We start from the raw sequence: 23273 nt of genomic DNA, 5'->3' as shown, positions 1-23273 counted from the left end.
ACTTCGAGATCGACTTTTCAGCTGCTTTTATACCTAATCAATCTCTCGGTTTTCAAAATATGGAGCAGCAAGTATGTTACTCGGCCCTCCAACTTGAAAGATATAGCCAGTACTAAATCTGGAAGGCATTTGCTGGATGAGGATCAATCCGATAATTACATTGGGGACACGAAAGGCCTTCAGTATAATGATGTCGGTTCTAGGTACTCTAGCCTTCCTGATGTTTGCTATATCTTCTCACTCTTTCACTAATGACACATGGCTCTACGAAGAATGTCTTCTCGAAAGCCAAAAATATGTCCCACCTCCCGATGTTGTAAATCTTTGCGGCCTCAAGATATTGGTCACTCGCGACCATTTTCGGCACCGCTGTACGGAAATGATGGTTTTGCCAGGAAGGGGTTCTTCGGATTCAGAAAGGCAAAATATCATGAACCACACTGGATGAGTATACTCTCAAAGGCGGCATCCACGAGCCACTGGTCCAGAAGCCCATCATATCATACCCCACAGAGACGATGATCCCTGGAAACGCGATAAAGACGAGACGTCTACCTCTTGGACTTGAGTCAAGACCAATACTAGGGAATCAGAAGAAGAAGCAATACCTTTGTGAAAACACCGAATAATGACCTTGATATGAGGGTTGGCGATAATTCTGATAAGACACAACGGTGGTTGGAGTTTTAAGAGAAAGATGCAAGGTAAATAAATAGGTGATGTCATCTGCCCCGGGCTAGCTTCCCTAAGCAAACCAGTCCAGTCCAGTCTTGATCTCCCTTTCTGTCTTCACTCTATACAAACACCATTCTGCTCCTCTACACGCCAACACATCACTGGCAACAAACACAGAACCATGTCTCCCTCCAGAGGCCTCCCCACAGAGCCAATTGCCCCTCCATCATCGAGCGTCAACACAGACACCAAAGCGAACCTCCGCTCCTCCTCCGCCCTCGCCTCGGCGAAACGAAACATCCACTTCCTCTTCTCACCCAACTCGCCTTCCTCTCCCCGACCCGCGCACCTACGCACACGCGCCTTGCTGCGATCCCTGCGCTACATTGGCATATTTGTCTTCTGGCGCGTGGTCCGGTATGCGCGGTACGCGCTGGTGGGGTCCCTTGTAGCGGCTGTGGGCGCGTCTGCGTTTGGGGGTGCAGTTAGTGGGGCGGCGTTTTTGTTGGCGCCGCCGACGCTGGTGACGAGTGTGGGGATTGGACTGGTGTGGGCGGCTGGGAAGTGGGGGTTTAGGCGGATGAGGAGAGGGGATGGGGAGAAGGAGGTGGAGGATAGGAAAGAGGGTGGTGGGGTGGATGTGGATGGGCAGTGGAGGGATGTGCAGGGGCCGAGAGCCGTTCCTTGGTAGGGGAGGGGGTTCTAGATATAAGTTCAAAGGGATGGAATGATACTTGACAGGTTCAGGGACGGTTTTGCCTCTATAGTAATGTGCTTTGAGAATGCCCTCGATTCTTGCCATTCCCCTATCAGTTAACAGAAACGTCTCTTGTAGTTCACTATTATATTCATTCGTAACAGACAGTCAGCGTGAAGTTCTAGAAAGGTATGCCTCTTGATATATAGTAAGGACGTTTTAGAGCAAGATTAAATGATATGCACAAGCTTCGGATTGCCTAACATACAATAGTATATTGCAAATTATAACGAAGTACCTTGATAAGGAACCCGGTTCGAGTCGTCGATTGAGATGTTATGCTTCCCTAACAAATATTTGCTTTTGATATCTTCTTCTTCCCTTTTTAAGATGTCCTATTTACTGGAAATTAACTCGGACAAGCCGTTCATGGCAAAGATCCTCCTCAGAAAAGTTCTCCACTCACGGGCTTTCCCTAGCTCGTCCGAATCTATTCTCTGCATCCTTCGAGCATCCTATAATAAGTTTACAAGTTTTTATTTTTTGCATAAGGGACCTAAGTCGGTGGTGGTAGGTAACTATCATAAGTTGATAAACATCATGTCATCTTGTGTATCATTTCTTGCTTGAGTTCCCAGGTGGTTGGTTGATCGACGTATTGTATTTAGCCTGTGGGCGGGTGGCTGGGAACACGGGGTAAGGAGCAGGGGATGCCTGTTTCGGCGTCCCCATCTTTAGGTCATAACAGCGCATCTCCCGGGATCGTGGCATGTCCCGGACTGCCGCTCGGGGATTAAATGGATCCTATCCAACAAGCTCCTAGCCTACTTAGGTAAACAAAATCATATATGCGAATCAAAAGTCCAGGTTGGCCTTTGGGCAATAACTATATGTTAAGATGCTCGTATTACCGGTAAAGGCGGCTGAGCACTGATGACGGTCTTTCTGTCTTTCATGGCCAGCTAAACCCAGTCATTTGGTGGGTTCTCCAACCTCGCTCCAATTCACACTTGCTCCGTATATATAAATCCCACAACCAGCTTTGAAATTCAACCAAGCTATCTTACAACCACAACCACAACCACAACCACATCTCTTAAATTATCTCAAATTGATAATACTCGTCTACTACAACAATCAATCACAATGCATTCTACAACCCTCTTCACCGCTCTCCTCGCCATCGTCAGTCTCGCAGCCTCATCACCAATACAGCCCCGCAATACCACCACTACCTATAGCATCGGCCTAACCAGTAAGCCTCTCTTCTTATCTCCTGTCTCCTGTCTCCTCTACACCCAAAACCAAATTCAAAACAGCATCACTAACCCCCACCCCACAGTCACAACCTCAGCCGGTCTAAACTGGCGAGACCCAACCACCGTCCCCGTCACCGCCACCCTAGACCAACTCACGCTCCTCAACGCCGGCCAAGCGCTCTCTGCATCATCCATCGCCTTCTCCAACTCCACATCCACCCCCACCCTCGATATCAACAGCGTGCAATGCCGGGCGTACAAGGATGCAGCGGGTGTGCAGCCGGGCAGCGCGCCGTTCAATGCTACGGAGCCCGCGCTCTTAAGTACGAATCTGGTGGATGTCAGCTCGGTGTTGTGTTATGTTGTTACGGCGGATGAGTAATAAGTGAATGAGTGGGTGCTGGAGATTGGGGTAATGGGATATGGGATATGGGTATAGGTATGGGTAATAGATGGCTGGGTTGGGAGGGATGCGGTGCATAGAACGGTGTTCTGCTTCAAGGGATAATGGGTAATGGGTAATGAGCCTAATACAATAGATTGAGAGCGAGTGCGGTAGCGCTTGCATAGAGCGGGGTATAAATACTGGTCTTCACTAAAGGCGCTTCGGATGGATAGATAAACCTGGGCATATAGATAACTCGTCACGATAATCATGATTGCGATCGCTTTTCAGAACCACGAGTAATATTTCAAGTGAGGGGGCTGTGATATATTTACACTAGAGCTTCAAACAGCGTGCACGCCTAGCAAGTACTAATACCTATAGGTATCGCATATATCCCTACTATACCATGTCTCGATAATTCTTACTATATCATTTATTACACCAGATCAGTATAGCTATATAATCTAACCAAGTGCAACCACATATAGATTGATGTTAGTCATAATATTAATGATTAGATGTATAAGCTTGCTTCCCTTCCCTTCCTTTACTTGATAATTCAGACTGCAAGGCTGCTTTTTTTTAGACCGCCATAAAATACTATAGAGCTACGGAACGCATGCTTTTATGTTATAAGGGAATACGGAGCAAGGATGTCTATATATCATTGGGTTGCGGGTGCGGTTAGCAGTGAAAATCTACCGAGTAGGGAATCCTTAGTACCTTAGGCTTATACCTTTTGCCCCCTTTTGCTCGCTACGGGTATTTCACACCAATGAGAAAGCCAGATTTGATGAATCTGAAAGGTTTATTTATATGACTTAACTAATTAAGTAGTGTGATATATGTAATAGCTATAGGGTGTTTTCATAAATACTGCAACTTCCACTTAGAACCAGGATGTAACCAGGATAATAGAGGGTTTCTATTAGCTGAAAACCCCCCTAGATAGATCGTTTATGCCTTATTTAGTAATTAAACTGCTAAAACCCCCCACTTTCTACTGGGAAAAGGGCGTTTCCAGCAGCGGGACTCTATATAAGCCTTATAAAAGCATAATTTATAAGAAGTTGCAGTTTTCATACTGATACCCTGTACCTATGTACCTAACTAACTGTAATTAAAGCTTCTAGCCAGGCGACCTGTATACATAGGTAGAGATTATATTATTTGGAGTCAGTTAGTTAATACAGGAGAATGAACTTGCAATGCAGTTAATCAGACCGATTTTGTTACTCGGTCGTGAAAACTTATAGAGAGAATTTTTTTAGTTTGGAAGTTGATGTAAGAACCCCTCGGCCACAACGGTCCCAACAACGTGCCCCTGAAACCTCCACGGTCCGTGCATATGGAGGTACAGCGGTTAAGTATTGTTGTAATTCTAAGTTGGTATTTTCACCCTCTATTCCTAATGGGAACTCCTAATAAATACAGCCCCTGTAAGCACAGCCTTGATAGGCTTGAAGCTCTGTAAGAACTACCCCAGGAGGCTTAGAGGACGCCCTTAAACCCCTGTTTTTTTGGGGGGGGGAATTGTAACAATACTTAACCGCTGTACCTCCGCTCCGTAGCCTCAATAAATTTCACGGTTGTTGGCACCACCGTGATCCGTAAATATAATATACATACCCCGTCGTCCTTTGAAAGACAAGGGCTAATGTCTCGCCCAATTTGATCAATGCTCTCCTTGGGCTAGACATGGAGGGCTGCCAGCCCATTTATCCGCATCCGACGTCTCGTGACAAGCGAATCGTCACCTCAACTAATCCGCCGCGTTGACTCTTCCCCTACTCACGTGCATTTTTATCCGAGTTCTCACAACATGAAGAAGACCTCAAGGAAAAGCACTTTCAACACCGATGTCGGCACACAAAAATTCACATACAAGCCTCTTAGCAGAGCCCAAGACTCCATCCGTCTCCTGCGGCTGAAGCCCGCTGCAAATCCCAACTCGCTTATCCACTGCTCGCTCTTTCACACCAGCCTCTCAGAGGCGCCACCGTACGTGGCGCTCTCGTACTGTTGGGGTGAACGAGCTGGTGCACAGCAGGTATATCTCGAGGACGAGCTCATTACCGTAACGCCGAATCTCAAGCAGGCGCTGCAGCGTCTCCGTCCTCCTTCAGGAGAAGATCTGGTTCTGTGGGTTGACGCAATATGCATCAACCAATCGGATATCCACGAACGGAGCATCCAGACTTCAAATATGAGAAGCGTTTATAAAAGTGCTGAGAGCGTCGCTGTGTGGCTAGGACTGGAGTATCGTAAGAGCTCCGAGGCGATTCAGTTTGCACGTGATCTGGCTGCTTGTGACGAGGGGGCGGCCAGTGCTCTTGTGCGAGATCCAGCTCGTGAGGAACACCTAGAGGCTCTTGTGACGTTATTTCGGAGACAGTATTGGTGGCGGATTTGGGTTATACAAGAAGTTGCGTGTGGAAGGAGCACGACGGTTTACTGTGGTGCTGATGCTATTGAGTGGAGAGAGCTGAATAGCGTCTGTGATATTTTCAAAAAGGAAGAAGGACACCTTCGGGACTTCTTTTACAATAGGCCTTCGTACGGTCTGACCCTTATTCGTGGGGGCCCACGAAGCTTGCAACTATCAAGATATTCGCCGGATCTGGTTGCGCCGCCACTCTTGGAGCTCTTACTCTCGCACAAGAGTAAGATGTCTACGGACCCAAAGGACAAAGTGTATGCTTTGATAGGGATATGCAGCTCTCACGATACGTTTGGTGCTCTAGATTATTCCCTCTCCATGCGCGACGTCTATACGCACACAGCCCGGCACATTATCTCCACGTCTAGGAAACTCGACGTGATCTGCGTAAAGCAGCACGATGTCTCACGATTCAACCTTCCATCATGGGCTCCGGATTGGACAAGACCGCCTGCGAACAGCGGCTCCTCGGTCGTTGGCTTACAACACCATGAGCCCGAGTTCGCAGCAGCTGGAAACAGTCTCGCACAGTTCGAATTTCTTAACGACGGATACGTTTTGAAAGCCGCAGGTCTCATCGTAAGTACCATTGCTATCCTCGGCATGCCATTCAAGCAGAAGGTACATCCGAGGTTCATCGAACCTGCTCTGCACGCTTTTAACGAATGGTGGAATCTATTCGCATCCGCGCTCCCCGAGTCCAGTTCACTTCCTGCACAAGCAGCGTTTTCCCGTGCCATATCATGCGGGAACTGGATGTTTGAAGATGAAGGGGTGTACGAAAACAAGTTACGAGCCATTTTTGAGCTTTCGGGAAGCATTTTGGCAGACGAAGATGTGCTGCCGATGGATGCACCGCAGATTCCATCGCTTTCTGGTTCAGTGACCTCTTTGATGAGCGAGAATGAGATTGGGGAGTTTGATGATGCGAGAAGTGATAAAGAACAAAGGGCAGTGATTATCAATGCATCTATTACCATGAATCGCAGGCGTCTATTTATATCGCAGACTGGTATAGTTGGCCTATGCCCGTGGAACGCTGCTGTAGGGGACGTTATTTGCGTTTTGCTTGGGTGTAGATTCCCCGTAATTTTGAGACCGGTCGAGGGGAAGTATAAGTTAGTGGGAGAGGCCTACGTTGATGGTCTTATGAATGGAGAGGCCATGGCTTTGCTGGAGAAGGGTAGATACACGTTAGAGGGATTTGAAATACACTAACCTCCGTAGCCTAGGCTTCGTTTCCGACTCTTCTCTTCAAGTGTGAGTGTACTATACTAGCGTCTGTGTGAGATGGTGTTTCCAGCGTCACAATTAGCTGATGAACTCACCCGACGAGCAATTGCTTGCCCGCCTCAGCAACAAGGGCATTTGTGCAGGGTGTCCCATGCGAACTCTCGCATAGGCCCGTTCACCGTAGATTTTGCAGGTCCGGAACAAGATGTGTTTGTAACAGTCAATGCAGGAAGAATAGGTGGGGGGACTTTGACAGAGCAAGATCCGGGCATAATGAAAGAGAGGGCACAGTTGTATGCCCATATGCCGCTCATACCGGTATCAAACGGAGATGGGTTTGGTACTCCACCCTTGGTATGTCGGGAAAATGCGTTGTGGCTAGACTCAATTAAGAGCATTGAAGATACTGAGTTGACTGGCATATGGTGTGTGATTGCGAGAAGTTCAGCAAGGCTAATAGTAGCGCCGATGCCTACTGAGGTAATAGTTTCGGCAAGCTTAATAAATTGCTCTATAGACTTGACTAGGAAGGGATAGTTGCAAGGCGGAATAGGAACCTCATTATAGGCTTCAAGGAGTTCGGCAATGGCTGCAACGTGGACCTCTTCTTGCTCTATCAACAGTAGATAGAGTTTCAAAATTTGAGAAGAAATTCACTTGCAGGTTGACATCGGACGATGAGGCGCAACAACTGTGCTCAGTATTCAAACCCTTCCAAGTCCAGATCAATCAACATCCTTTCGGTTCTCTTTCAGTGGCAGCATTGGTAACTATACTATCGTTTTCGGAAATATCAAGATGAAACAATTACATTGGGGTTCCCCACTAATGCTCTTCGTCTAGCCAACACATTCTTCAAATTATTCCGGGCCTTGCGCCCCCAAATTCCCTTTCTCCTGTCTTGCACGACCATGTTTATATCTGTCACATCGAGTGATGTGAGGTAAGCTGAGGTTATGCCTTTGGTAGAATCACCTCAATACCGAACACTTCTCTCAAATGGCCCTTGTACCTTTCTTCTTCCTCGATCTTCCTCTTGATCTCTTGTGCTGCGCCAACACACCAATACGGGGCTATAACTTGATCAAATATCCGCATTTCACAGTGTTGTGGACAAAACAGTCGCTGAATATGGTCGGTAAAGACTCGACACAATCCTTTGGGACTGTTTATCGCATGAAAGTACCAAAAGCTTCCAGTCTCCCAACAATTCCTTAGTATTGGTGCTTGACGTAACGCCTCTCCAACTATACCCCTCTCTTCTTGTTCGAAAGCTTCGAAGTATTCCAAAATGAGCTGATGAAATGTCTCGAGATGTTCACCCGGTTCCATCTGATCTATAGCCCGCCCAGAAAGCCAGTACGGAGGGCATTGTAGTTGAATCGGCAGGGAGCATGCCCATTCCAAGTCGATTAGAGAGGTAACGTGTCCCTCATCATCAACAAAGACATTGCTCTGATGTAGATCCGTAAGGGTGAAAACTAAAGGCCCGCCACGAGAATTGGGCGGACAAAAGTGATGAAGGACCGCACGCATCATAGTTAGAGCGGCCATTTGCTGCTGACCATCATCCTGGTCATGGATAGAATTCGGCTGAAAGAAAATGCGATTATCGTGACAACTCAATAGGTCAAGAAGGTAAGGTTCCACAGCTGAATAGGTAGAATTCTGCTGAGTGGAGTCGGGACACCTTCATTCTCCAAGGATTGAAGTTGTAGGGTCAGAGGACGGTTGGTCAAGGCTATAAAGCCTTGATCATTTAAATTCAAAGATCCGATAGCTGCTAAAGGAGATTTGTTCAGCGATAGGTTGATCCGAGCCAAGCTATGGAAAAGGTTTGAACGGCGAGTCTTGTCGTGGCGGAGGGTCTCCCAGGTGTCGGAGAGCATTTCCCCCTGTGAAACCCTACTTATGATAATATAGCCAGTATTTAGGGTGTCTTGGGTTCTTCGGCGGATGTACCGGCAGGGAGTTGGAAATTGAAACCAGGAAAGTTGTGCATGGCCGTTCTTAGTTGGTGGAGTGATTTGTCTGCTTAATTGCGATAACGAACGAGACCAAAACCTACTAAATAGCCAGGCTAGCTTTGGCTGGTCGCCGGCTTCTTAGAGGGACTATCGGCTTAAGCCGATGGAAGTTTTTGGCAATAACAGGTCTGTGATGCCCTTAGATGTTCTGGGCTGCACGCGCGCTAAACTGACAGAGCCAACGAGTTTCTTCCTTGTCCGAAAGGGCTGGGTAATTATGCGGTTTTACTCTTTGGAATCACATAAGAGACCCACGTCCAGAGTTGCGTGCAGATGGGCCATGCCGGGCCTTGCATCAGAGCGGGGTGTTATTGCATGGGCTGTGCAAAGTAAAACAAGGCTCTGCGCCTGTTCTAGTCACAGGTATAAGTAACTCTGGCCATCTCACTGAAAGATATGCCACTTCAAAGTTATACGCAATGGCTGGTTCATATGCCCTTTGGCAGATCAACGATGCGAACTTGAGCTACTACTACTGTTCTGAGGAAACAAGAGGAAACAACTTATGGAACCTACTATAGGTTGAAGCAGCCAGCGGAGGGGTATCCTGAAGGTTTCTATGCCTCTGAGCGGTAAGCTAAAGTGTCTCCCTACAACAGACGAGCTAAATCCAAACCTCTTCTAGAACTCAAGAAGTGGCCGATCACAATAAACAATTACAGATGGCACAAACCTCTGGTGATTCAGCTAGGAGGGAAAGAGGGAAAAGGGTGGACGACGACACTACTCTCCCTTCAGAAAGGATAGCAGCTGGTGCGAGAGAAGCTGGCGGACAAATCATAGCTTCTGGGGATTCGGCGAGGGAATCGCGTAGGATAAAGAAGAATTGATAGGAGGAAGGAGGTTGAGAGATCACTAGCCCCGGTAATGCGGAGGTGCAAGCAACAGCTAGAGTAATACTAAAAATCTCGTGACTCCCGCAACTAAATAGCTGTTGGTATCACAGGGTACCGATGAGATTACTTCGTACTAGCTAGTATAAGGTGGTCATGTTTCTGGTTGATGTTGCGGAAGGAGAAAGGAGTTTGTTTAGTATGCGATGGCCTTAAAAATCAACTCTTACTTGCAGCTTCACAAGTAAACTGGATTCACGAGTAGACTGGTTTATTGGTAAATGACTCTAAATTCGCGAGTGACCTAGGGTACACGTGAATATACTAAGATTTACTGAATCGCTTATATTCACGAATGAAGCGGAACATATAAGTAAGCAAAAGAAACGGAAAGGGTTCTCGCAACTTGAGTTATCTTTACTGCGTGCTGATTTGGTCCCATCCCATCGCAACTTCCCTTGCAATTTCAAGAAATGCATATCAATATCGCACCCACCATTTCCTAGTAAATTTAGGTAAACACCTCGCACACCCAGGTGCTTGTGGCCCCTTGACGTCAGCTTTTCAGCCATATGCTTCACAGAGTATTCGTATGTGCTTGCGAGGCTTGATATATTGATAGAGGTCCCGTTTACGGAGCGCGCGCACAAAACGGCACCCGGCCGCCGAGCCTCCCCTGTTGCAATGTGACGTTTAAGTTACGTAAGAGAATCTTCCCCACAAACTCGCCAATCCGATTGCTGGGATTCGCAGCCTTAGTGGCTTTAGTGCCCGCAGCCAAATCTCTAAACCGCTTCTCTGAAAGACGAATTTCTAAAACTGATTAGAAGACAAAAAGAATAGGGGGATACTAAGGTACTGGAAACAAGCATGTTATTCTTATAGATCAGAAAGAGTGAGCTGTTTACTCGCGTCCTCCGGTCGGGGCAAAGAGTCTGCGATTTTGGCAAGGTCTAGAAAGCTTGATGCCACATCGGGGAGTTGATAAGGCCTTTGGATCGACACCTAACTTCATTGGCTGATGATTTTCAATCATGCTCGCTACTTGTAATTGGTCCCACCGTAACGGGGCGGTAGACGAGAGATAAGCATTTTTGGGGTTTGATGTAACGACGGAACTGACCTCTACTGCATGTGCAATTTTGTATGGTTGTGGGGGTGGATGACCGAGATACACAAGTTAACCCGGGGAATATTTCACGGTTGGACATGCCGATTCCGTCGTAGGGCAGAGATAGCTGCCGTTCTACCCTGCTCCTGCTACCTCATACACCTCGATGTTACCGTTTTGTGCGTTGATATAAGTATAGAGTAGCACCTTTCCCAAGTCGCTTGGATGTAAATTGTCCGCCACCTCAATCGCTAACGTTAGGAGGAACGGCATTTGGCGACCAAAATGAACTTCTTCAAGAAGGAAAAGAGCAATGGCTCTCCATACGATCCCCATCGTCCCTCTGTGACGTCAATCATGCCCGACGGCGACGTACCAAATTACGAGGGTCTTTCTGCGGATGAAGCTGCGCTCACGGCGCTGGGTTACAAACAAGAGTTCAAACGAGAGTTCTCGCTATGGACGACGTTTTGCGTTTCGTTCGCGGTGCTGGGTTTGCTGCCCAGTTTTGCGAGTACGCTGTACTATGGCATGGGATATGCGGGGACGGGTGGAATGGTGTGGGGTTGGTTGATAAGTTGGTTTTTCATCCAGTGTGTAGCGATGGGTATGGCAGAACTCTGCTCGAGTATGCCTACGAGGTATGTCGTCTTCTGCATGAAAATTCCGAAAAAGAAACTGATATTTCGATAGTGGTGGACTTTATTATGCGGCAGCTGTGCTCGCGCCTCCTGGGTGGGGCCCTTTTGCGGCTTGGGTTACAGGCTGGTCGAATTGGATGGTGCAAATCACCGGTGCGCCTTCAGTGGACTATGCTCTTAGTGCAATGGTGCTCGCCGCAGCCTCAATCACAAATCCGAGTTATGTGCCGCAAGATTGGCACACCTACCTCCTCACCGTCTTCATCATGCTGATCCACGGCTGCATATCCAGCATGCCAACTCTCTGGATTGCAAGATTTAACTCGTTTGGTTCAACGCTGAACATGATAGGCTTGGTTGTCGTTATCATCATGATTCCAGCGGCCGTTACCGGCTCTGATACGAGCCCGAAGTTCTTCCCTTCGAGTCAGGTCTGGTCGATCCAGAATGGAACAGATTGGCCAGACGGCATAGCAGTGTTGATGAGTTTCCTAGCTATCATATGGACGATGTCTGGTTATGATGCGCCGTTCCATCTGTCTGAGGAGTGCAGCAACGCTAATATTGCGTCTCCTCGTGCTATCGTTATGACCAGTGGAATAGGAGGGCTCGCAGGCTGGGCTCTGCAGCTAGTCGTTGCCTATACAGTCATTGACATCCCATCTGTCCTCGACTCAGATCTAGGTCAACCCTGGGCATCTTATCTCATCCAGGTAATGCCTCAAAACACTGCGCTTGCCATTCTCGCCATTACCATCATGTGCGGTTTCTCCATGGGACAAGGCTGCATGGTGGCCGCGTCTAGAGTGACATTTGCATATGCCCGTGACGACTGCTTCCCATGCTCTTTCTGGATGAAGAAGGTGAACAAGCATACTCTCACGCCTGTGAATGCAGTTTGGTTTAATACTGTCATCGGTTGCCTCCTATGTCTCTTGATCTTCGGCGGCAGCGTTGCTATTGGTGCTATTTTCTCGGTGGGAGCTATCGCTGCGATGATCGCCTTCACGATCCCTATATTTATCCGAGTGTTCTTCGTTGGAGATCGATTTCGACGTGGACCGTGGCATCTGGGTAAATTCAGCAAACCCATTGGCATATTGGCCTGCTCATTCATTCTTGTCATGATGCCTATGCTCTGCTTCCCCTCAGTGCGAGGTAATGATCTGACAGCCGAGTTAATGAACTGGACTATTGTTGTGTATGGAGGACCGTAAGTAACCCCGATTCCAGGGAACAATGAACTTGCTAACGAATTGCAGAATGGCGATGGTACTCGCGTGGTGGTTTATCTCTGCACACAAGTGGTTCAAAGGTCCCGTTATCAACGTCGAGCATCATATGCTGGGTAGAGATAATGCGGTTGTCCATGGTGTTGAAGGCCTATCAGATAGTGATACGCCGAGTATACCTGACAAGAAGGCTGAAACAGGGTTGGCGCCGGTCGTGGCTGTCAAGTGATAGGTTTAGATTTCCGGTTCTGTGCATATATTAGCGATGTTTAAATTCCATGAAATCAGGAAGGAAGAAAATACCCGTTCGCATAGCTAAGTCCTACCAATCGAAAGGCTACTCAACGTCTGTTAGAAATTTGAAACTTGCTCGTGCTCGTGCTCTACCCCCGCACACGGAGGAGTCGATTTACACTGGATTCCTTCGTCTAACCAACTATAGGATGATCATGCTGATGCAAACCCCGGTTCCCATAGTGATACATGCAATCATCTCCATGATAATGAGCGCTGATGGTGATCTTTACAAACAATAGAAGTATAACAAATGCAGTTTTAAGATAGCAATAATGATATTTGGAATGAGGATTATCTCATGAATCGTACCACTTAGGAGCTCTTATGCGCCTTCAAAATAAGGTTCGGCATGTACTACTCCGTGAGAAGAGCTGTTTGAGGCATTTTTGTTACATGAAGATGATTTGAATGCTTCAGACTCGTGAGGAAGCGTGACAATAAGAGAGGGGATGCTACTTGGCAGCATGGGATTGAGCCATGCGATATATAAAGGGATAGGGAGGGCAAGAGGGGATAATGAACACCGAAGACGGACAGATGGATGGAGCCTGCAGGAGAAAGAGGAAGAACTTGTGAAGTTCGCCAGACTTCCGGCTTGGAGTGACGGATTCATCTGGTGAACGATCTTGATAAACATCGGAAAGAATAGTACGGCAAACCGATCTCGTCAGACATCTGTAGAGTTGTAGAGCTGTTTCGCGGATGTCTGTAGAATGAATTTGGAGAATGGACGTGGTGTTGACTCACCACGCAGTTTGAAATGTTTGGTAGAGCGCATCACGATCAGATGACAAACCACTCGGTACTCATACATTGTGAATAAAGACATAAAGATCGAATGTGCTTGATTCTGTCCATAAAAGCAGTTGTTTTCACAAGTTATTTTTTCTAAGTATGAGATACCGGTACTTTATATGGATAGCACGTGACGAGGCTGACTATTTCTATAGGTAGGGGATTTCTATTTTCAGCCTGAATCCTTGAAAGTCCCCGAATAACAGGGATCGCAATCGCAAGTTCGCAACGCTTCATTCCAAGCCGACTCCAATCCAATTGTCAACTTCCCACAAGAAACATCCCATCCCCTATTCCAATGCTCTGAATTGTTATTCATCATGCCGCCAGGATCTTTCCTCTCCCCCGCAAATTACGACGATGATGCCTCGAGTCTCCACAGCGAGCGCAGCGATCAAGACACGGATAGCGAAGACGATGAAGTTCTGATGGGCGCGCGAACAAGCGCAGAAATCAGGGAACATGATCGCAGTGTATTTACAGAAGAGGAGGAAAGGGATAAATTACTAGAGGATAGTAGGAGGCGCGAGCGAAGGGGAAGCGCGATGTCATTGCCGAAGCCGTTGAAGAAGCTGTTTTCGCAGAGCTATACACATTTGCCGGGGATTGGATCTTCCGAGCACATTAATGAGATTAAAGGGGATGGGAGCGGAAAGCGGGATCGAAGGAGACGGCGGAGAGAGAGGAGGAGTAAGAAGAAGGGGAAGTTGATCGGGGAGGCAGAACATGGGGAAAGAAGGGAGTTGATGTATGAGATGGAGGAGGGAGGATTGAAGGAGGGCAGTTCGACTGGCAGTAGCAGTGATGCGGAGGGCAGTGATGAGATTGATCGACGCGGTCTTCTGGGACTACACGACGATAAATCATCAAGGAGAAGGAAATGGCGGAGGTGGTGCTTTATACACCTGTTGATCGCGGTCGGGTTCTCGATACTGGTACTCGTAGCCTGGAAACTCTCCTTGAATCGCAAGGGTATAAAGTACAATCAGAAGATTGTGAGCAATGGAACAGCCTTGTTCGCGCCTACGACGATTTTGATAAGTTTGGATGGGTTCAGGGCGGACTTCTTGAATCGGGGTCTCACGCCAAGGTTGAATGCCTTTGTCAAAGAAGGTATCTCTCCGGTATATATGAACCCGAGTTTTCCCTCAGTCACATTTCCGAATCACTACACACTGGTTACTGGCCTATATCCAGAGTCCCATGGAGTTGTCGGGAACACATTTTGGGATGCGGAACTAAAAGAAGAGTTCTTTTACACAGATGTCTTGGCCATGCAGCCAAAATGGTGGGGCGGTGAACCCTTGTGGGTTACTGCAGAAAACCAAGGCATTCGGACTGCTATACACATGTGGCCTGGGAGTGAAGCTCATATAATGGGCGTCGAGCCTGCATTTCTGGATGCTTTCAACGGAGAGGAGCTATTAGTCAATAAGGTCAGCAGAGTGCTCGAACTCCTCGATAAACCTGGAGAAGAAGATGAGGTGGCAGAAGTGGTCGATATGCGGCCTCAGTTAATCGCCGCTTACGTACCAAACGTCGATGCCGATGGCCATCTTTATGGCCCCAACAGCACTGAAATCAAGACTACGATCAACGATGTCGATATTATGCTAGATCAGCTTTTCCAAGGTCTAGAAGAGAGGAATCTAACCAGTATTGTCAATGTGGTAGTGGTCTCTGACCACGGAATGGCAACTACTGACACGAATCGACTGATCCAGCTGGACGATCTCATAGATATTAACTTAATCGAACATGCAGACGGGTGGCCCCTTTACGGTCTTCGTCCCAAAAACCCGGCGGATCTTCAAGGTCTGTACGATACACTTGCAGAATCGTCAGCCCAGAATCATAATTTTGAAGTATACCTTCGAGACCAGAATATGCCAGAACGCTATCATTTCAGTAACAACGAGCGCATTGCACCTCTATGGATTGTGCCCAAGACTGGATGGGCAATCGTCACCAAGGAGGAGTTCAATGTCGCAGATGCGAAAGAGCAGGGCCTTGCATATCATCCCAAAGGGCTCCATGGATACGATCATGAACATCCCTTGATGAGAGCTATTTTTATTGCTAGAGGCCCAGCGTTCCCTCATGCTCCGAATAGTCGTGTGGAGCCTTTCCGTAAGCACCACACCCCCAAAATTCCCGAATACATGTATTAATGGAAAAAATAGAAAACATAGAAGTGTACAACATAATCTGCGACTCCCTCGGCCTAGACCCAAAAGCCAACAACGGGACCTTACGTCTTCCACTCAAGACCGTCGGCATACACACCCCTGAAACCGCCTCCGAAGATCCCAGCGATCCCGAGCCTTCTCCCTCCCCAGCCTCAGACGCGGGCTCAGATGCCGGTTCAGACGCCATCATCTCCATTTCGCCTGTCGAAGCCAGCTCGGCCGCAGATCCAAACGTCGTTCCTCCAACCATGATCGGCGTGGATCAGCCAGAGGAGGTCAGTGTTGACAGACCGGTCGTTGGGGATGAGACTGAGATTGCGGCGGAGGATAAAAAGTTTTTGGACTGGATTAAGGGGAAGTTGGGGGAGGTTAAGGATTGGTTCAAGGAACTGGGTGGTGGTGGTGGTGAGAAGGATGCTGAGGGGGAGAGTGGGGAATAAAATTTGTGAGCTTGTATATATATATATATGCTTGAAGCGTTAGGTGTTTGGCGTTGAATCTGGGTGGAATGGCTCCTTGGTCAGTAGTTATGGGGTGTTTGGGGTGGGGATTTGTATAATACTAATCTTGCGTTTATTGACATTGACTTATCCTACCATGAATGCGTTGTTGAGAGGTTGGATAGCTATGGGGGGAGCTATTCAAATCCGGAATGGAATGGAATGGTTCCACCAAGCAGCTTAAATATATGTGGTATCAGCCTTATGATCGAAATCATTTACCTTTCTCACTAAGGCTTACTTAAGTGCAAGGCTAGACTTGGACTTCAGTTGGCTAATTATATGGAATAATGCATAATTTGAGTCGAGTTGAGTTTGAACTTGGATTTCGGTAGGCTGAAATCATTCGAGAAAGTAATAAAGGTAGAATTGCGTTCTAGATTAAATCCTTTGAGACGAGTCCAGAAGGTGTAGACATTATTATTGAATACATCAATGGTTTACAAGACAAGTTAAGTTGTTACAAGACGCTACTACATTGAGGCCCTAGTCATCACGTGCAGTACTTAGTTCGTTGGCCTTTCCCTTTTTGATAAGACTGTGGGGTCGCTAAAGCAAGATTTTAAGTACCGCCCGGTAGAAGACGCGCATCAAATCTTCGAGAAATATCGCGATCTATGGCACTAGGTATGGACCCTTGATATTCAACCTGCCGCTCTGTTCCACTTCCAACGTCCCAGACGTCCCGAACGTCCCGATAACCACCTGACACTTTGGAGAACGAAAGCAAGAGGATAATCTGTCATTTTAACCGATAAATTTATCACCAACGAACTCCCGCAGCCTCGTCTGTCGCCTCGCCGCAGTTGGGCGTGGCCCGGTTTGTACAACATGGGGGACTCGCAGCAGGCCGTAGCCGCATCACAGAAACAGGCAATCATGGACGAACTGTGCTTTCAGAGAGTTCTTCTTCAGTCTATCGATCATAATGTACAGGACAAGGAGGATGCAACACAGCAAGTGAAGCTAGAGATAGCTGTATTGGAGAAAAGGTTGAGGGACTTGAAGCGCGCCACTCAGCCTACAGCCTCGAATTCTTCTCGCGACATATCATCCCTTGTATCTTCTCAAGCCTCATCTTCAAACAAGACACCTTCTAAGAATCCTATCGCCGAGGGAGCCGTTGACAGTATGGATGGTTATATGAGTAAGTCCACTGCTTCCTTTTTGCTTTCTATGCACGAAGCCGCAAATCTATAATACATTTGCATATCGCCTCTTCAATCTTCCTTTCTACTTGTCTCATAATATCTATCTAATACTTCATGGCAGATCAGGAGCAATCACAACGCCAGTCGGGAGTTGATTCAACAGCTTCTACCCCGAACTCGCACTCTGCGAACTCGATTCCAGAAATGACCACACCTTCCTCGATGAACCTCGTATCTCGCAAACGAACACACAGCAAACACGTCGATGGAGGGCTTGCACCTCCTTTTTACGGAGGCAACAAATCTCGACGTACTTCTCCGAGCCCATACACAAGTCCAGCAACGCCAGGTGAAAGTTCAGGGTATGGATACCCTATGATTGGTGATGGTTTTCCCGACCTCACTATGTTTGTTCACAACTTCACTTTCCCCTCGAGTTTCAGCCTTTAGCTCTTGCTCTTAAACTTCCTAATTCGATCCATATTCTTGCTTTAACATGTAAAGCTAACCATTCTACTTAGGGATGACGAATTTGCCGCTTTCGATAAGGAGTTCTTCCAAAGCCAGAAGGTTGCGGAGGATCAGGCTAAACAACAGAAGCTAGACGAAGACTTTGCTCGTAGTCTACAGAGTGATGGCTTTGCAGTAATCAATCCACCCTCCACCTCGGGACCTTCGGGCTTTGATCGAAATGCTGGATATCTCCAGGCGTCGAGCTCTTCACCTACGAATACACTTTCCAGCTCTGCACAAAATGCGTTTCATCGAATGTCGGGAGTACGCCATGGGTCGAGCTCATCTACCATAGCATCAAACAATCGCGAAAACGCACATACAGCTTCAGCCAGGAAGCTTCCACCTGGCTGGAACAATAGTGCAGTATCCAGCGGTAATTATTTCGGTACGAACTTCGTCTCGCCGTTCAAGACAGAGTCAAGCAATCCTTTAAGTATGAATTCCTTTGCGCCCGTCAAGGCAGAGCAGAAGTACTCGATCCCTGGTGCCTTCCAAGATGACTCCTCTGTTGGTAGTGATTCCGACATAGAGATCATTCCCCCATCGGCGTTTCGTGACAATGGACGACACCCTACAACATCTAGTGGAACATTGGGAACACAGCGCCAGCTCCCAAACCTTTCACCTGAAGAAATAGCGGCTGGTAATGCTGCTCTTAGTCGTCTCGAGCAATCTGCCCCCAATACTGCCTTGCAGCGAGCAATGTATGGTAAGCAGAAACGTCCAAGCTGGATGCACACTCAATCCTACCCTGCACCACTAGGCTCCATGGGCTCGTCTAGATCTGGTGGATATCCATCTCAACATTTGGACATGGGAGTGGGCATGGGAATGCCCGGTGGTTACTCGGGAGATTTTGTGTATCCTCACTCTGCTTACACACCTATAGGAACCGGTATGCCAAAGCAAGAACCTGGATTGGGATACCATTTGAACGGCTTAAGCACTGGCTACGATTTCCCACAATATAATCCACGGCTGGGTGTCATTGGTCGTTCAAACACGCAAAGTTCCGATGATCTCTACGGCCTAGATAGTATTTCCGGGTATGACTTTAGCGGGGAGATGAAAGAGCAGTACGACTACATTGTCAATGATCCTCGCAAGAACCACGAAGAAATCAAGTCGTTACTACAGAATATTTGTGCGGATGTTGATCTACCTGCTGAGAGTAGGGAAGGAACACCCGAGGGTCTCAAATATCCCTTGGTAGGTCATTGAGCTTGAGTTGAATTGTAGCTCAAAGCTAACAACGTATCAGTATGAACACCAAAAGGTCGCCTTAACTTGGCTCAAGTCAATGGAGCAGGGAACTAACAAAGGCGGTATTCTCGCTGATGATATGGGATTGGGAAAGACTCTTAGCGCTTTGGCTTTGATTTTGACTAGGCCATCCGCTGATCGGGCTCGCAAGGTACGCATTCGTGTCTCTCATGACTAGAGAATAAACTAATTGCTCGTAGACCACCCTTATTGTCGGCCCGGTCGCACTACTTCGTCAATGGGAGCGCGAGATTCGACAGAAAATTAACGGCAGTCATAGATTGAGTACTAAACTAGTTCACGGACAAAATAGGAAGATCAGTTGGGACGACCTTCGAAATTTCGATGTTGTTTTGACGAGTTACGGCACTCTAGGCGCTGAGCACAAACGCCTGGAAGTTTACCTCGAAAAAGAAAAAAAGTCCGGCAACCGCGACGTTGATCAGACGCCGATGAAGAAGCTCTTCCCTATGTTAGGGCCGAAGAGTTTATTCTACCGTATCATTCTCGACGAGGCTCAGTGCATCAAGAACAAGAGTACACGATCGGCTCGAGCTGCTTGTACTCTCAAATCTATGTTCAGACTCTGCCTTACTGGAACTCCTATGATGAATAATGTTGGGGAGCTATACTCTTTGATACACTTCCTGAGGATCAAGCCTTACAACGAGTGGCAGAGGTTTAGTAAGGTTTGTGGCCCTTCCCTTTCTCACCTGCTGCGGACAATTGTCTGACAAACCACAGGAGTTCGGTATGTTGACAAAAGGCTCCACAAGAAAGTATGACGCCGATCGAGCGATGCAAAGACTGCAGACTGTTTTAAAGGCGATCCTTCTTCGTCGTACGAAACAATCACAGATTGATGGCAAGCCAATCATAAATTTGCCCCCCAAAACAATCGAGACCCAGCACGTTGTGTTTAGCGATGATGAGCTATCGTTCTATCAAGCCCTGGAGTCCAAGACACAAATCCAGTTTAACAAGTATCTGAGACAAAACACAGTTGGCAAGAACTACTCGAATATTCTGGTCCTTTTATTGCGTCTTCGACAAGCCTGTTGCCATCCGCATCTAATCACAGATTTCGACGATGCGCCTCCTACTGCAGACCATCTCACGGCAGAGATAATGCAAGAACTAGCTCGAAGTCTTTTGCCGGATGTTGTTACCAGGCTACTTGGGGCGGATGGATTCGAGGTAAGTCGTCCAGTCCCCTATTCTCTGTATCTACTGACGATATGCCAGTGCCCCATCTGTTACGATGGAGTACTAAACCCGAGTATCATTATTCCTTGTGGTCACAATACGTGCCCTGAATGCCTCGCTTCGATATCGACCGCAGCAGCGCAGCAGAATATCGCTGACGGGAATGAAGGCGTAGCCCACGCAAAATGTCCCGAGTGCCGTGGCGACCTTGACTCGAATAAGATTATTGACTACCGCACGTTCAAAAAGGTCCATGACCCTAATGCAGCCGGTGATGATGATAAGGCTGCTGCCCCTGGCGTTAGCGACGATGATAGCACCGACTCAGGTTCCGAAACAGAGGATGAGGATGATGCCGATAGTGATGGAGATCTAAGGGATTTCATTGTCCCTGATGACATTGTTGATACCGAGGATGAGGAAGAAGCTGATGGCGAGTGTGTTAATGAAGGCGACGATGAGGTTGAGGTTGAGCCCAAGGCAAAATCCAGATCCAAGACCAAGAAATCCTCGAAGCGTAGCAAGAAGGAGAAAAAGGACAAGAAGGGCAAGGGAAAAGAGAAGGAGAAACCACATTTGTCGCTCGCGATGTTGAAGAAGGAAGCCTCGAGATCCGCCAAGGGCAAACGCCAATACTTGCGCTATCTTCGCAAGAACTGGCAACCCTCTGCCAAAGTCGACAAGTGCGTAGATCTTCTGGAACAATTTCAAAAAGAAGGCGAAAAGACTATTGTATTTAGTCAATTCGTTTCCCTACTGGATCTCCTCCAAGTCCCAATCGACGAGCGGGGCTGGACAATGGAACGCTACGACGGCGGTATGAATAGCGACGCCCGTAACGATGCCATTGTCCGCTTTACCGACGACCCGAAATGCAAGATCATGCTTATCTCCCTCAAAGCCGGGAATGCTGGCCTTAACCTTGTTGCCGCTTCTCGCGTCATTATCCTCGATCCATTTTGGAACCCGTATATCGAATACCAGGCCGTTGACCGAGCATATCGTATTGGTCAGCAGAAACCAGTTCAGGTCCATAGGATTTTGATCGAGGGTACCGTTGAGGATCGAATTATTGAGATGCAGAAGCAAAAGGAGAAGCTGGTCAATGCTGCGCTAGACGAGGGTGCTAATAAGAGTCTTGGAAGACTTGATGTGGCGCAGTTGGCGTATTTGTTTGGTGTCGGACGGTAATTCCTCTTTGATTCCACTTTCCACACATATACCCCTTACTGCTTTTATTTTCGCTCCTCATTTCTGTACACAGACAGATATCGAGTTTGCTACGTTAGAGGGAGGCTGCGAGTGTATATAAAAGTTTGATATTTTCAATTGGTGCGTTTACTAGGTGGATAGATTATTTGCGCAAGCAAAATGAAACTGGAAAATGGGCTGGCTTATGATACCCTGGAAGGAAAGTGGAGTGGCGTTAATTCGGACTAGACTGGACAGGATGGGCTGGAACAAGAGTGCGGGAGTACTTCATCATATGCTTGCCTATGCTTTGGGGAGCAGAATATCTTGTGAATACAAAAGTAAAGCCTAGTAAGAATATGAAATTGCTTTTCTGGGTGAACTTCGGTTTATTTATTGGTTGACATGAGGTGAGGTGGCTGCTTCTTTCTGATTTGCTCTTGCTCTTGCTCTTGCTTTAATTACAACAATTGGGGTTGTAGATGTGCCCGGTATGGATGGCCTTTATGCCTCGTATATTCGGTTTGATTTCTGGAATCAATCGCTTATGTCACACCATCTTTAATCCTGGCGAACATATAGTTAGACTACCTATGGCTGTTGTTTCCTCTGTCTATCCATCCCTCTATCTGCTTTGAGTTGAACTGGAAGTTTCTTACCTGTTGGTGAGTTGAGTAGAATGGCTTGATACTTGTACCTAAGATGAGAAATTAGATGTTTGGTTTGGTTCTCCGTTGACATGGGAGGGGAGAGGAAGTGGTGAATGAATCTGTGTTGACACTTCCTATGTGAGCAAGCTGGACACCTTTAAGATGTGATGCGACGTCTACTCTGTCTCTGTCTTCCAACCTTCTTTCTTCCCCTCATTAAAACTAGATCTCGAAATACATCCCAATGCAAGACGGAACGATGCGAGATGCAATTGAAGAAGTGTTTTCCTCATGATTATGTGGGTGGGTGGTCTTTGGAGCTGACAAGATGGTTGTTTGCAGTGCATCGATTGAATATCGACGAGGAGAGTGCCCCCGCCACCATAGCGTAGGCCATGGGTCGAACGGGGAAGACGAGGGAAGCACAGAATATCTCAGGCCAGCTATCAATTTTGGGACATGTCACTTCAGACCGTAAATCGCTTATGGGTAGCTTCCTAACGCCCTGCATGTCTCTTCAGATTATCCAGGCGGAGATATACGCTGCATGGAACTCTTCATGGATACTTGTATTTGCCTAGAAGATAGCTAATGCCATACAGCGAAGATCGTTGAACCAAGAAGAGGCTATTACTAATTCCATTAAAGTAATGGAGTGTGAGTTTCCCTGGATCAAAGCTAAAGTCCCCAGCCCCTTTTTATTATTTGCACGTTTTGCCAAACAACAGCCGTCTTATCTACTCCTTGTGTTTTGTGTAAAGGTTTGATTATTGCTCAATTTACATTATATACCATATTCCCAAAGAAAAATAACAGCTTTTAAATTCTCACTAATCGTCAAATTCGCAGGGTCCTGGCGATTGTCAGCAATTACAGTGCCACACCTCTAGGGCAATCACTACAAGTGGCCTTTGCGGGTGAGATAAGAGCATCTTACAACATGATTGTGTCGTCTTTTCTAGGCACTATCTGAATACCC

General features: G+C 47.3%; 5 protein-coding genes across 5 annotated transcripts; all 5 read left to right on the top strand.

Annotated features, from left to right (window-relative positions):
• Positions 1-856: 856 nt before the first annotated feature.
• On the top strand, positions 857-1366 carry LHYA1_G001214 (uncharacterized protein; the record flags this gene model as incomplete). The annotated part of the gene is made up of 1 exon (XM_031146198.1): positions 857-1366. One exon carries the CDS (start codon positions 857-859, stop codon positions 1364-1366), a length of 510 nt encoding a protein of 169 aa, XP_031009465.1.
• A 3475-nt stretch (positions 1367-4841) lies between these two features.
• Positions 4842-6677, top strand: het-6_1 (Heterokaryon incompatibility protein 6,OR allele; the record flags this gene model as incomplete). The annotated part of the gene is made up of 2 exons (XM_031146197.1): positions 4842-5713; positions 5738-6677. The coding sequence occupies 2 exons, from the start codon at positions 4842-4844 to the stop codon at positions 6675-6677; spliced, it is 1812 nt and encodes a 603-aa protein (XP_031009468.1).
• A 4271-nt stretch (positions 6678-10948) lies between these two features.
• Positions 10949-12765, top strand: SPCC584.13 (putative amino-acid permease; the record flags this gene model as incomplete). Its single annotated transcript, XM_031146196.1, has 3 exons — positions 10949-11304; positions 11357-12517; positions 12567-12765. 3 exons carry the CDS (start codon positions 10949-10951, stop codon positions 12763-12765), a joined length of 1716 nt encoding a protein of 571 aa, XP_031009467.1.
• A 1183-nt stretch (positions 12766-13948) lies between these two features.
• On the top strand, positions 13949-16257 carry LHYA1_G001211 (putative pyrophosphatase/phosphodiesterase; the record flags this gene model as incomplete). The annotated part of the gene is made up of 2 exons (XM_031146195.1): positions 13949-15758; positions 15812-16257. The coding sequence occupies 2 exons, from the start codon at positions 13949-13951 to the stop codon at positions 16255-16257; spliced, it is 2256 nt and encodes a 751-aa protein (XP_031009470.1).
• An 891-nt stretch (positions 16258-17148) lies between these two features.
• On the top strand, positions 17149-21644 carry LHYA1_G001210 (putative ATP-dependent helicase; the record flags this gene model as incomplete). Its single annotated transcript, XM_031146194.1, has 7 exons — positions 17149-17464; positions 17590-17875; positions 17990-19193; positions 19246-19398; positions 19448-19936; positions 19992-20444; positions 20493-21644. The coding sequence occupies 7 exons, from the start codon at positions 17149-17151 to the stop codon at positions 21642-21644; spliced, it is 4053 nt and encodes a 1350-aa protein (XP_031009469.1).
• Between the last annotated feature and the right edge of the window lie 1629 nt (positions 21645-23273).

The sequence above is a fragment of the Lachnellula hyalina genome (assembly GCF_007821495.1).
Source record: "Lachnellula hyalina strain CBS 185.66 chromosome Unknown contig00005, whole genome shotgun sequence".
In the NCBI taxonomy this organism is placed as follows: domain Eukaryota; kingdom Fungi; phylum Ascomycota; class Leotiomycetes; order Helotiales; family Lachnaceae; genus Lachnellula; species Lachnellula hyalina.
Note: the sequence above shows the minus strand (reverse complement) of the source record. Positions and strands in the feature narration are given on the sequence as shown.